Genomic DNA, 13,384 nt, shown 5'->3' on the forward strand with positions numbered 1-13,384 from the left:
TGAACATTTAACGTCTGGAAAATTTTGTGTAATAATACTCAGTTTGGTTGCTTCCGCAACATGACAAAACACAATGTGGACATCACTAGTCAGCAGAGAGAAAAACAGAAACATCAAAATAGCAAGAGTGTGTGTGTGATGTCACATGGCAAATTCACCAGCAATATTAATTGTTGACTTTTGCACACATGAAAACAACAGTGGGAAAAAGATGATTTACAAAAGGAGGGGGGAGTCCCCCTGAGACTAAAACAGCTGGATGACGGAAATAACTTTCGGCACCCCCTTTGTATCGTGTAAGATTTGTTTCGTATGTGACGCTGCTATTGCACTAAAGACAAGAAAACTAAAATATAAAGCTTCTTAAGGGCTTTTGTCCTTTGTAGACATGGGAATTCATGAATTCCCATGTCTACAAATCCCTGGTGGTGTAATAGTAAATGCTTAAGCTTTTCATGGCAGAGGGCGAGGGTCCGATTCCCGGCCAGGTTTGTGGCAGAAAGGGCATCAAGTGTGAAAATTAAACCAAAACCATAAATATGATTGGCTCAATCTAGCTATGGATCCATAACACTGAAAGCAAGTAAAAATTTGGTAGCCTATTATAAACAAAAAAAAATTGCATTGACAATAAAAAAGGTATTGGTATTGTAAAATGTTGAATGAAAAAATGTAACAGAAAAAAAAGAAAAAATAATAATTTGGGGGGTTTATATTGTTTTTTTTTGCGTTTTTCAATGTCAATTTTCGTATTTATTTATCTACACTGTGTATTAGTTCTGTATTTTCAACCTGCTGTATTTCAGAGTCAGTTTTCTTTTATTCACTTTCATCTGCCGGCAGGGTTTTTACATCTCGGTGAGGTGAAGATGGGGGCGTGGTTTGTAGTGCGACAACTTCCTTCCTGATTTTTAGGAGAGTCTGCGCTATCGACATGTATGGATAAATCGATAGGTAAATAGATGCCACATTAAACATAATTGTATTTATCATTTTTAATTTCCTTGCATTTGTTACAGGGTATGTCTGTCACTACCAATCTCCTTAATGTGGTGTCTAGCTGCACACTGAGCTGTAAGCCCAACCACCAAAGTCTCTTCCTTCTACATGTAAAGGTTATACCAGTAAACTTCCATCCAGCCATCCATTTTCTACCGCTTGTCCCTTTTAAGGTCGCGGGCGGTCGCTGGAGCCTATCTCAGCTGCATTCGGGCCGAAGGTGAGGTACACCCTGGACAAGTCGCCACTTCATCACAAGGCCAACACAGATAGACAGACAACATTCACACTCACATTCACACACTAGGGCCAATTTAGTGTGGCCAATCAACTTATCCCCATGTGCATGTCTTTGGAGGTGGAAGGAAGCCGGAGTACTCAGAAGGAACCCACGCAGTCACGGGGAGAACATGCAAACTCCACACAGAAAGATCCTGAGCCGGGATTGAACTCAGGACTACTCGGGACTTTGATATTGTGAGGCAGATGCACTAACCCCTCCTCCACCGTGCTGCCCTACCAGTAAACTTGAAAGTCAAAAATAATTTAACTGAACCCGAAAAACAAAAAGTTGAAAATAAAAACACTATTTCACCTAAAGAGGAACTGCACTTTTTTTTTTTTTTTGCCTATCATTTACAATCCTTATGTAAGAGATGTTTTTCTTTTTTATATATTCTAAATCAGGGGTAGGGAACCGATGGCTCGGGAGCCAGATGTGGCTCTTTTGATGACTGCATCTGGCTCTCGGATAAATCTGAGATGACATTGCTTAACACGATAAGTAATGAATGATTCCGCTTGTAATCACAGTGTTGAAAATAACGTTCAAAATATAAAACATTCTCATGCTTTTTTATGTTCAAGAAGTTGCGTTAATGGTAAAAAGATATTTATTTATTTTTGGTTAGTGTGGGGCTTGCTCTCCTGGGCGTTCTTCAGACCACCAAGCACTGACATGAGAGCCTGTTTCAGGGTTGCAATATTGTTATATTTTTCAATAAGTCTCTCAGTTGCTTTCCAGCAGATGTATTTTTCTCTTTCGTTTTTGCTTGCACTCCGGCTCCAGCTCTAACCCTGTCTCTCCTCCTGGCTGCTGCTTATAACAGAGCGACAGGTGATTAGATAACAAAGCCCAGGTGGGCCATCTACGCGCCTGTCGCTGATTTCGAGGCTGGTCCTGGCAACACCCCGCTTCGCTGCAGGCCCGCAGGCCACGCCCCTCCACAGTTAGCTTCAGAATAACAATGTTATTACAAAGAATAAGAGACCTATTGTACTCTAGAAATGTTGGTCTTACTTAAAAATGCACACGTTTAAATGTGTTCAGTGTTAAAAATATATATATATTATATGGCTCTTACGGAAATACATTTTAAAATATTTGGCTTCTTGGCTCTTTCAGCCAAAAAGGTTCCCGACCCCTGTTCTAAATCGTAAATAAATGTGATCAAAGGTCTGCATACAATGGAGCCTATAGAAGTCGTTCTATTCTGCCAATAAAAGCCCTTAAAAAAACATCCAAAAACCTCAATCAAGGTTTTATATATACTCTGTAAGTGTATATGTAATTTAGTAACATGTATATGAACATTTCCTATTTGCATTTTATTGATTTTAAGCATGTGCGGCCCATTAATTTCAAAAATGCATCACAACGTTCACTTTTTTTTCAACAACATCACCGATTATTACTCATTGCAAACTTCATGAGAGCCAACAAACATAATAAAACATCACATACAATACAATATCTGCTGTCATTATGATGCCAATTGATAGAATCGTGTTTAGATAGAGAATCCTTGTAATCCTATGTAATTATGTAATCCGTAATCCTTGTTAAGAAAAGGGGGGTGGAAGCAAGCATCTTAATGTTGTTCTCGCCATATCCAAGTCTAAAATGGCTGTCAACTTGTGTGAATATGTCCTTGTCCTTCTAATATCCAGGTGAGAGGCATGGTTTATGATCTACAATAAACTTCAAGGAATCAAGGAAGCATTTTACCAATCAATTATATCAATATAGGCACAAAAGCTTGTGATCATGGCACCGCTATAAATAGTTTGTCTGTGTTTGCGCTTATAATAAAAATATCTTTAATACTTGGTGAATATTCAAGTCACACAATGTAAATTGAGTGTTTTGGGTGGTTTTTGGATGTTATTTATGTTTTGTTTTTTTGGCAAAATAGGGGACGTCCCATTACCTCCGTTGTAAGCGGAATATTTTTTACCAAAAAATACATCCGTTGTCGTGTCTTCCACAATGATTGTTAACGATAGACAAAAAAATTAATAAAATGCAGTTCCCCTTTAATGTCTGTGTTTGATTTTTCAGCTTGGAAAAAATATTGTGAAAAATGGTGACTTATGGTAATTGATTCAAACAACTGTGTGCATGAACATGTGTTCTTACCTTTGGAGGATCATAGAGCTCCAACTGGTAGCTCTCGCCTCCTCTGCCTTCAGAGTCCCTGATCCTCCTGACCAGCAGGCGGCAGCGCTGCCAGCGCGGCTGCGAGTCTGAGATGGTGTCGTCCACGAGCAAGTACCTCAGCTGACCTTCTTTACAGCAGCTGTTGAACTCTGACCTGCGTAACCAACGGAAACGATCCAGGAAGCTGGAAGCTACTCCAGATAATGACGGTGAAGCTGCAGGCGCCACAACAGAGTTCAGTGAAGAGCGGGTTTGTAAGAAAGAGGAGGGTTGCTCAGACGTAAAGCGCACACTGCTGACTCTATCACTACTGTTTGAGGGGCTGATGACGGCATGGGTAGGGTTGCTGGCAGACAGGTCCTGTGATGAGGGGGGTCTAGGAAGAGGCCGTTTCTTAAAAAGCCGCCTGACAGACTGCCGAATCTGACTAACGGAAAAGTGTGTGACATCGTGTGCAGGATTGGAGGCTGAGGAGTCAGATGGTTGTCGACTGTCTGTGCCGGACAGCTCCTCGTTACTACGGCTGTGGAACAGCACCGACCCGCTTCCGAAACTACGGGTCAAGCCCTTGAGCAGCACTGGGTTTCTTGATCGGGGGTTTCCTGGGGCACACCGCAGAAGTTCCTCTTGTTCCCTGCACACGACAACCGGCTCAACTTTGGGGGACACCACCGCAAAGCGAGCGGCTCCTCCGGCTTGTCGACCCGCCTCCCGGTAGTCTTGCACCCCAGACAAAGAGGTGATCCGTAATCGACCGATCATGGTCTGCGAAGGAATGGGAGGGGCCACTGTAGCGGAATTACTGGCAGCGGTGGGGCAGGTGCTCTGCTGGAGCAGAGAGCCATCTGTGTCGACCTCATATGTGAAGTGCTGCTGGAAGAGGTCAGTGAACTGCTTGGAGAACGTCTCCGGTGGGAGAACCTCATGTTGGGGGCGCTCCTTGGCAAAGCACCGGTAGTGTCCCGCAAGTTGGCGCGCAGTGGCGATGGCGTGCAGCTCGCAGAACTCTCTCCAGCCTCTCGGGGGCACTGCAACGCCAGGGCCGCCTCCTGATGTTGCACTGGTGTTGGCTGGATGGAATGTGTTACCATTCATTGCAGTTACCAGACCGGCTGAGAATCACTGCAGACAAACACACAAACATTTTTGTCAAGAAAACACCCGTAGTTCGATTTTATCCGCCTTTAATCTCAAACAGTACACATTGAATTACTTGAGTCAGCAACAAAATCTCTGTAAAAAAAGAAATAAAAGAAAAGTGAGTCTAGACCACCAGTCAGTTGAAGCCCGCCTCCCTATCAAACTTGAGTTGATCGGATCTTCCAGTTAAGACGGATAATGTGACAAGAAGGAAAAAAAAAAAAAAAAGGAAACATTTAAGATGATTAAATCTCTTTGCACAGATTGCAGAAGGTTATGTATGGGAAATGAATGAATACAGAAATAAGTCATTGAGACAGACACTGAATGAGGTCTGACGAAGGAAGTATGGTTGGAAAATTTCTCAATCAACCACACGCCTGGGTGTTGACACGTGACCGATTTCAAGGCGCAGCCCCACTCCTGCTTCCGTTTCTTTTTTTGCTCTTAGGTTGAAACGCTCACTGATCACAGTTAGGATTACCACCGGGACACAAGAATTTGTCTTGACATGAATTGAGAATCATTAAATTAGGCGCAATACGACCACTTTTACACATGGTCATACAGTATGTTTATGTTGCTACGGTTCTTTTGCAATGTGCAACAAAAGATAACAAGTTTTGACCTGAAATACAAACCTCATTTGTAAACAAACAGACCATGGTGTGGCCTCATGAAAATTCATTTTTGGACATGCTGACGACAAGTTTATCTCTGAAGTTAATTCTTATGCAACAAGTAAACTTTAAGTTAGGGCTGGAAGATATGGCCTTTTTTTAATATCTCAATATTTTTAGGCCATATCGCGATACACGATATACATCTCGATATTTTGCCTTGCCCTTGAATTACCCCTTGATGCATATGATCACAGCAGTATGATGATTTTATGTGTCTACATTAAAACATTCTTCTTCATACTGCATTAATATATGCTAATTTTAAACTTTGATAAAGAGAAGGAAATCACAACTAAGTCAATTGACCAAAACTGTATTTATTAAACAGTTATTAAGCAATGGCACAAACGTTCATGTCATTTCCAAAACAGAAAGTGCAAGATTGTCAGACACATTTTAAGTGTCAAATAAAAATGAGCTGCACAATAGAAAATCAAATAGTGTTCGTCCTTCGCTATGTGGTAGGTTACTATGGACGTTATTAAATTCTGTTGTTGACTATTTTTTTCATACGGTGTTGATCTGGAAATGTTTGCCTCGGCATTTTGATGGTGTGGGCGTGTAGAGTCGAATGGAGATGTTGAAATGCGGAGTATGCACTCTTCATTCTCTAGCAGGTGACTTTTCAAATGACGCTACATAGTAGCAGTAATGCTACTTTTTATAGCAACGCTTTTGCCGCATACTTGACATATTACAGTTGTCTGTTCGACATATTCCCACTTGAAGCCAAACCACCGCCAGACGATGGAACCCCCTTGAATGAACGATTGATTGATTGAATCTTTTATTAGTAGATTGCACAGTTCAGTACATATTCCGTAAAATTAACCACTAAATGGTAACACCCGAATAAGTTTTTCAACTTGTTTAAGTCAGGGTTCACGTTAATCAATTCTGCTGTTTTTCTTGGGAATTACTTCTTCCTTCATTCGTACCTTTTTTCTCTCGTATTACCACTCGCACCGCTCTGCTAGCATCACAGCTAACGTTACCCATGCTGCTACCTCTCCGCTCCGTGAGGGCGTATACGTATGTGACGTATGACGTGACGTGTGTAAGAAGGTGCGCTTGTCTGTGAGAAGGAGAGAAAGGAAAGAGCGAGAAGAGCCTGTAATGTAATGCTCGCAGCTAAAAGCAACCACGTGAGAACGTATACTCAAATATCACGATATAGTCATTTTCTATATTGCACAGAGACAAACCCGCGATATATCGCCCAGCCCTACTTTAAGGTGCTTTCACTTACAGAGGTTACTGGGTTTTAAATATTACTTAAAAGAGACCTTTGATGATTTTTGCCTTTTTGCTCTTATAAATGTTGTTACATTGTTGGATACTCGGGGTAAACAATGCCAAGATGGTTCATCATTTGGGCGTGAGCTTGCACGCAGTTTTGAATGCCTTTGGTCGCTGTGTTTTGTGGTCTTTATTTAAAAGTGGACACAGTGTGGTGGATGTACAGTGTGGTAGACGTAATAATGTGGACATCTCAGTATAGTCTGACAGACCTCTCTCCCTCTGTTGAGCCGAGACTGCTGCCTATAGCCTCCCGTGTCATTCCATGTTCATTTGTCCACAACATTTGGAAGTTAAACTGTAAAAAATCTGATGAAAAAAATGGCGTCACCGTGACATTACCACCTGGTTTGAAGAAACACTAGAGAAGGCAGAGTGAAGTATTATTTTCATCAAATCGTGGCCTGCGTACAATAACACAGGTGTGCGACATGCAGGACATATATGCTGGCATTGTGCACCACACAAGGTGTACATACAGTTGTGACCGGTGACTATGTACACTGTTTATAAATTATTTTAACCGTGTCTTAAAACAAAAAAAATATTGCTTTGATATTCATCTTCAAGACATATTTTTAGCAGTGTACATTTTGAAAAGATACATTCTGATACTTTTGGAAAGGGTGAAGCGTGGAGGGGTTAATTTGCAATCCAAAAAGAACGCCTCCACACACAAACTCACAGGGATGGTTATAAATGTGGCCGTAGAGCAAAATTCACACTATATCCAATTCATATTATATTTACCACAAGGAAAAATGTTAAATGTAAATTGGTCATAGGTCCCGTTTAATTACACTTGGTCTGATTCGCCTCGATTGAGTTCCCATTGGAAAAATCTAAATCTGCCACAACAAATCATATGAGATCTCTTACTTATCTCTGAAGGCCACAAGCCTATGAACAGGACAAGCTACTAATCACAACATTGAGCATAAATGTCCTTTGCTTACAACCTTTTGGAGAATCAACAGTATCAGTCAAGGGTAAAGACACAGTTTCACATTCAACTGCATTACCAAGTGTCTCCAAACTTTTAACAGGTACAGTGCTACCTCAGTTTTCATACGCCCCACTTTTTGTAAGAATCGATTTTAGCTGAAAGTTTTCCCCGCTTTTCTTATACTGTCCCTGTTATTGTACTGCCAAACATTGCGCCAAACAAATTAGTCTGTTTGCCTGTGTATCATACCAGGAAATTAACTGCCCAAAAAAAGAATCCCATGCATTGGTACCATATTTTTCGGACTATAAGTCGCAGTTTTTTTCATAGTTTTGGGGGTGCGACATATACTCCGCAGCGACTTATGTGTGAAATTGTTAACACATTACCGTAAAATATAAAATAATATTATTTATCTCAATCGCGGAAGAGACGAAGAAAATGTCAGCAATCATCACACACACGTCAGCAATCGTCACATACACGTCAACCAATAAGAATTCGGCAGAAGTGCATTGTGGGTCATGGAATGCTAACTGCTATATGCTATACGCTACTGCCGTAGCTATTAAAATAGATAATTTCATCAATGGCGGTAACTTATAAAAACTGGGAAGGGTGAACAAAAATGGCACCGAAAAGGAAATAATGTACAGCAGATTACACAATATCAAATAATATTATTTATCTCATTTGCGTAATAGACGAAGAAAATGTCAGCAATTGTCACACACGTCAGCAATCATCACATATACGTCAACCAATAAGAATTAGGCTGGGGAGGGTCATGGCAGAAGTGCATTGTGGGTCATGGAATGCTAACTGATATATGCTACTGCCGTAGCTATTAAAATGGATGATTTCATCGTTGGTGGTAACTTATGAAAACTGAGAAGGGCTGAATAAAAATTGGACCAAAAAGGAAATCATGTACTGCAGATTACAAGCTGGACGTAGTGAAATATGCAGCGGGAAAACGACAAGAGGAAGCGGCGCATACCTTTGGAGTTGGCAGAGTTGTTTAGAAGCGACATTGAGGAAGGATATTTCATCGGATTTATCGATTAGGAGAGACAGATTGTTTGGTAAACGTATAGCATGTTCTATATGTTATAGTTATTTGAATGACTCTTACTATGATATGTTACGTTAACATACCAGGCACCTTCTCAGTTGGTTATTTATGCGTCATATAACGTACACTTATTCAGCCTGTTGTTCACTATTCTTTATTTATCTTAAATTGCTTTTCAAATGTCTATTCTTGGTGTAGGATTTTATCAAATAAATTTCCCCAAAAAATGCGATTTATACTCCAGTGCGACGTATATATGTTTTTTTCCTTCTTTACTATGCATTTTCGGCCGGTGCGACGTATACTCCGGAGCGACTTGTAGTCAGAAAAATACAGTACTTTAGTCGTGTTCTGTTATCAATTTACCTAGTGATTTCCAAAATTTCCAAATGACTGCTTTTAACTGTGCATTCGGAAGTCATTCTCCCCAAACTCTGTTGCCCCTCTATGAGATCATCACTGGTAGATTCTATAGTTCTTTACCAACAAACAAACACAGTTACGCCACAAACCTATGTGTTTTTTTTTAATCTAGTACAGCTGCAATTTAACCAATAACCCACTGTTTAATTTAAAACATAACTTTTTCAATTCATCATTTATAAGTATTTCTCACTGCTTTCTGTGTGTACAACTCAAATATTGTGTGTCAAAAGGTTTTGTGTTTATATTTTTGGGATTAATGGCATATGCAATATTTTTTATGGCGGTACCACTGTACTGTCTTAGTGAAGATGACAAGCTGCTTGAGTATGATTGACAAAACATGTCTAGGAAGGTTCTCATTCATTCAGGTCATTGTCATCTCAGGGCTACATTGGACCAATCTAAGTCTATGAACACGAACTGATGAAGCCTACTCGGATGAGCAGCGAAACGTCTTCCAAGACAAACCAAGCAGTCCAGTTGCGAAGGAGTGAACGCCCTGAGATTGACGAAACATTTATAACTTGTATACACAACAGGAAATTAACTCTAAACGTTTACGTTCAATCTCAAAGGTTCATTTCCTATAGCAATGATTATGGAAGAGGTACAATAATTTTCTTACCTACAGTTGGTGTGGTCCTTCAATCAATCAATCAATCAATGTTTACTTATAGCCCTAAATCACTAGTGTCTCAAAGGGCTGCACAAACCACAACACAAACCACTACCACATCCTCGGTAGGCCCACATAAGGGCAAGGAAAACTCACACCCAGTGGGACGTCGGTGACAATGATGACTATGAGAACCTTGGAGAGGACGAAAGCAATGGATGTCGAGCGGGTCTAACATGATACTGTGAAAGTTCAATCCATATTGGATCCAACACAGTCACGAGAGTCCAGTCCAAAGCGGATCCAACACAGCAGCGAGAGTCCCGCTCACAGCGGAGCCAGCAGGAAACCATCCCAAGCGGAGGCGGATCAGCAGCGCAGAGATGTCCCTAGCCAATACACAGGCAAGCAGTACATGGCCACCGGATCTGGATTTCATTACCGAAAAAGTAAACAGCACTTTGTGTGGCTTATTTTAGATGTCTAAGTTCTCTTAAAACACTGTAAGGGGTCATTAGCATTAAAAACAGTATCGGTAGTTGAATAAAAAAAAAAAAAAATTGCAGCAGCCTCAAATCTTCCTTGAATTCAATAATGCTGGGGAATCACATTCCTAATCGAGCTTTAAGCAGAAAGAATAGCCACTGCTGATACCAAGCAGTTGCACTCATAATCAGAAAGGCATGGTACCACAGTTTTAAGAATTAACCATTTATCTCGACAAAGAGGCTGTTTGTAGTCATGACTATCCAAAGGAAAAGCAGATCCTGTTCATCACTTCTTCAAACCCCCTGCCTTTATATCCTTGATGATATTTGATTGGAGCTTCAGTCTTTGAGGAAGTACAACTGCAGGTAAAATATCGAACTAAAAATAACTTTCTAGCTGGATGACATTCGAGGATTTAAAGAAAACTCAATTGTCATTTTAATGACTAAAACAAGACTTTAAGAGTCAGCATGCGCCTATAATACATACCATCTTCCTCCCTGCAGAAAAGGGTATTTTCTACACACAGGAATCATGAGTGTATGCGTGTATAATGGTGTATGGTTGAATGTGGGTTTCAGTGTTGGCAGGGGGGGGGACACACTCCGCAATCCAACAGATCACAGAAAACCACAAGAAAAAGAAATGGGGCTTCTTTGTGTTTCAGCAAAAACATGCTACAACATGACTGGTTATCTCTCAACCAAATCTCTCGCCGTGTCCTCAGTGACGCCACTCGCAGGCAAACGCTTCTTCACATGGAGTCATGCAAAAAGCCTGCACTTTTTTTATTTTTTTCTAAATTGGAACATACTGACGCCAATGTAGCGGGGCGGAGAAACTTGGCATTGTTCAATATTGCGTCACTAAAGTTCCTAGAGGGGTTCGGTCACAACAATAATTCCCTTCCTATACTTTAAAGCATGCATCGGTGCGTGCCCTCCTTCTGCCCCTGCAGCTGGCCCCCCCAGAAGGCTCTTTCTATCTGTATGGCCAGCCCAGCGATGACTCAGCAATGAGTGACTCAACATGCACATACACTTCCTCTCTGTTGCATGCTTCTGGCGGGTGGAGGGGTCGTGGTGGGAACAGTGGTTGTTAGCAGCCACTGTTCCCATGGTTGTCATCCTGATGCGTGCACCTCCAGATGTGCTCGCATTAACGCTCCTTGGATTCCAGTTGTGAGGAAAAACTTTACTTTTTTTGTATGAACTTGACTCTTGGCAATTTAACTAGTGACCCGCGGGACAAATCCGGCCCCATATGAAGTTCAAAAGTTGGGAGCCCCAAACATTTTTTGCAACAGATTCCAGAAACCAGTAAAGAGTATTCTTCATAGCTCCCGAGAACCAGCATTCTCTGTTTTGGAGATTTGCTTTACAAACAAATTTCAGAAAAAAATCCCTGTTATGCAAAATACTCGCCAACTTTGATACAAGTAGTATAAAATACATCAAAAAAGCAGAATGTATATGTTTGGATATAAAATTAAATCTGGTATAGTTTTTCAAAGCATAAAAAAATGCAACCCACATGTCAGTTCTTTCCCGCTCACTGGTATAACTACAAGCCACGCCTACATCAACCACAGGCTCGGTCTGAGCTATAACGCCGAATCTACTGTACCAACGGTGCGGCTCAAACACACAGACTACAAATCCAAAACAGGCAACATAGCATTTATTGGACATACGTACCCACGTGTCAGACAGCTGCTTATACAAATTGCCTTCCAAGAAAGCAGCTTGCAATGAAAATCGAGAAAATTATCTTTCTTACAGTCACTAAAAACTGATTTAATAAATTTTCCATAACATAACTAATCTGCCGTGACTGGTATTAAAAATGTCTGCAAAAAAACCCAGCTTTAAACATTCATGGAAATTTCTAAACAAACCCAGTGACCTTGTGATGGGCATTTAAAAAAAAAAACTGCAGAGGAACAAATCAGCAGATTCGTGGCTAATCAAGTCGGTTAGTTTCAGTCTTCATCATGGAGGTTCTCTGTTTCACATTACCACACAGACTGGAGGCCACAAGACTCCAATTAGCAACATCAAAATAAAATATGCCTCTTTCTCACCTCTTCTAATTTCGCCACACTTCATAGGTGTAGTAAAACAAAGCTTGTCCTGTCTTCCTGAGCCAACGCTAATTAAGCAGGAAGTAAGCAGGATGCATAACAGACACATGCCAATTGGTCTTGTCGGCACGAGTTACCTCATGACTCGCTGGTTTGATTTTTAATAAAGCGCTTAAAATGGACCTCAGAGCATCTTGGGGTGGACGCCCTCAGATAGAAAATGTATGGCGTCTAAATGTTTGGATCAGTATTTAAATTATTATTATTATTAATTAATATTATTCATTATGTTATGTAAAAAATATTTAATTGCACTTTGTATTTTCAACAAATAGTATGAGGGCCTGACTTTCATTTTAAAATAAAATTTAAAATAAAAATAATTCATAAGTAATAAGATTACATTTACAAAAGACAAAAGGCTAATTAAAAAAATATGCCATTGAAGAGTCTGTTCATAGATTGCAAACAAGTGAAAGAATAAAAATATGCTCAAAAGACACATGCTACAAGGAACACGGTGTACTGCTTGTCACTACACGATTGGTACGGGAAGACACGATCGGTCCACGCCATGCCCCATCCCAAGTGCAGGACTAATAGACTCAAAGCCTCCATTGTCCCACATGCCATCAGACTGGATAACTCCTTCCTGGGGGGACGGGGATACTGGGATGACAGGGGACGCAAAGCAATAACAATACTGAAATCAACTGCAACAAAAAAACAGTGCAATAAACAGCCATAACAGTGCAATACATTTTAATGGTACAATATACACATCACATCTTTCATATAATCGACAGTATTACAGTTTTTTTTCATTTTTTAAATTTTCACAACATGGTCACTACTGCCTAGTTTCTTTTGTTATATTCTTATTTTTACTGTTATATTTTTATTCTTATTGTTAGTTTTTATTTTTATTCTTATTGTTATATTTTCTATTTTATTTCCATTTATACCTCCAGTATTTACTTTTTAAATTCATCTCAATTCTGTACACTGCTGCTGGAATTTTAATTTTCCTGAGAGAACACTCCTGAAGGAATGAATAAAGTACTATCTATCTATCCATCTATTTCCGTCAACTTGTTTTACGGAAGTTATTTTCCTGCACACTGTTACTGCTACCATGGTTTTCTTTTGTGTAATCTTTATTTGAATAACAATATAATAAAAGATTAC

General features: G+C 40.2%; 1 protein-coding gene across 1 annotated transcript in view; it reads right to left on the bottom strand.

Annotated features, from left to right (window-relative positions):
* Positions 1-13,384, bottom strand: part of sh2b3 (SH2B adaptor protein 3) — a 127,769-nt gene that overhangs the window by 71,440 nt on the left and 42,945 nt on the right. The window contains exon 2 of the mRNA XM_061899521.1: positions 3,419-4,561. Coding sequence (XP_061755505.1) covers positions 3,419-4,534 — 1,116 coding nt within the window. The 5' untranslated portion in view covers positions 4,535-4,561. The remainder of the gene's footprint in view (positions 1-3,418; positions 4,562-13,384) is intronic.

The sequence above is a fragment of the Nerophis ophidion genome, linkage group LG01 (assembly GCF_033978795.1).
Source record: "Nerophis ophidion isolate RoL-2023_Sa linkage group LG01, RoL_Noph_v1.0, whole genome shotgun sequence".
Taxonomy (NCBI): domain Eukaryota; kingdom Metazoa; phylum Chordata; class Actinopteri; order Syngnathiformes; family Syngnathidae; genus Nerophis; species Nerophis ophidion.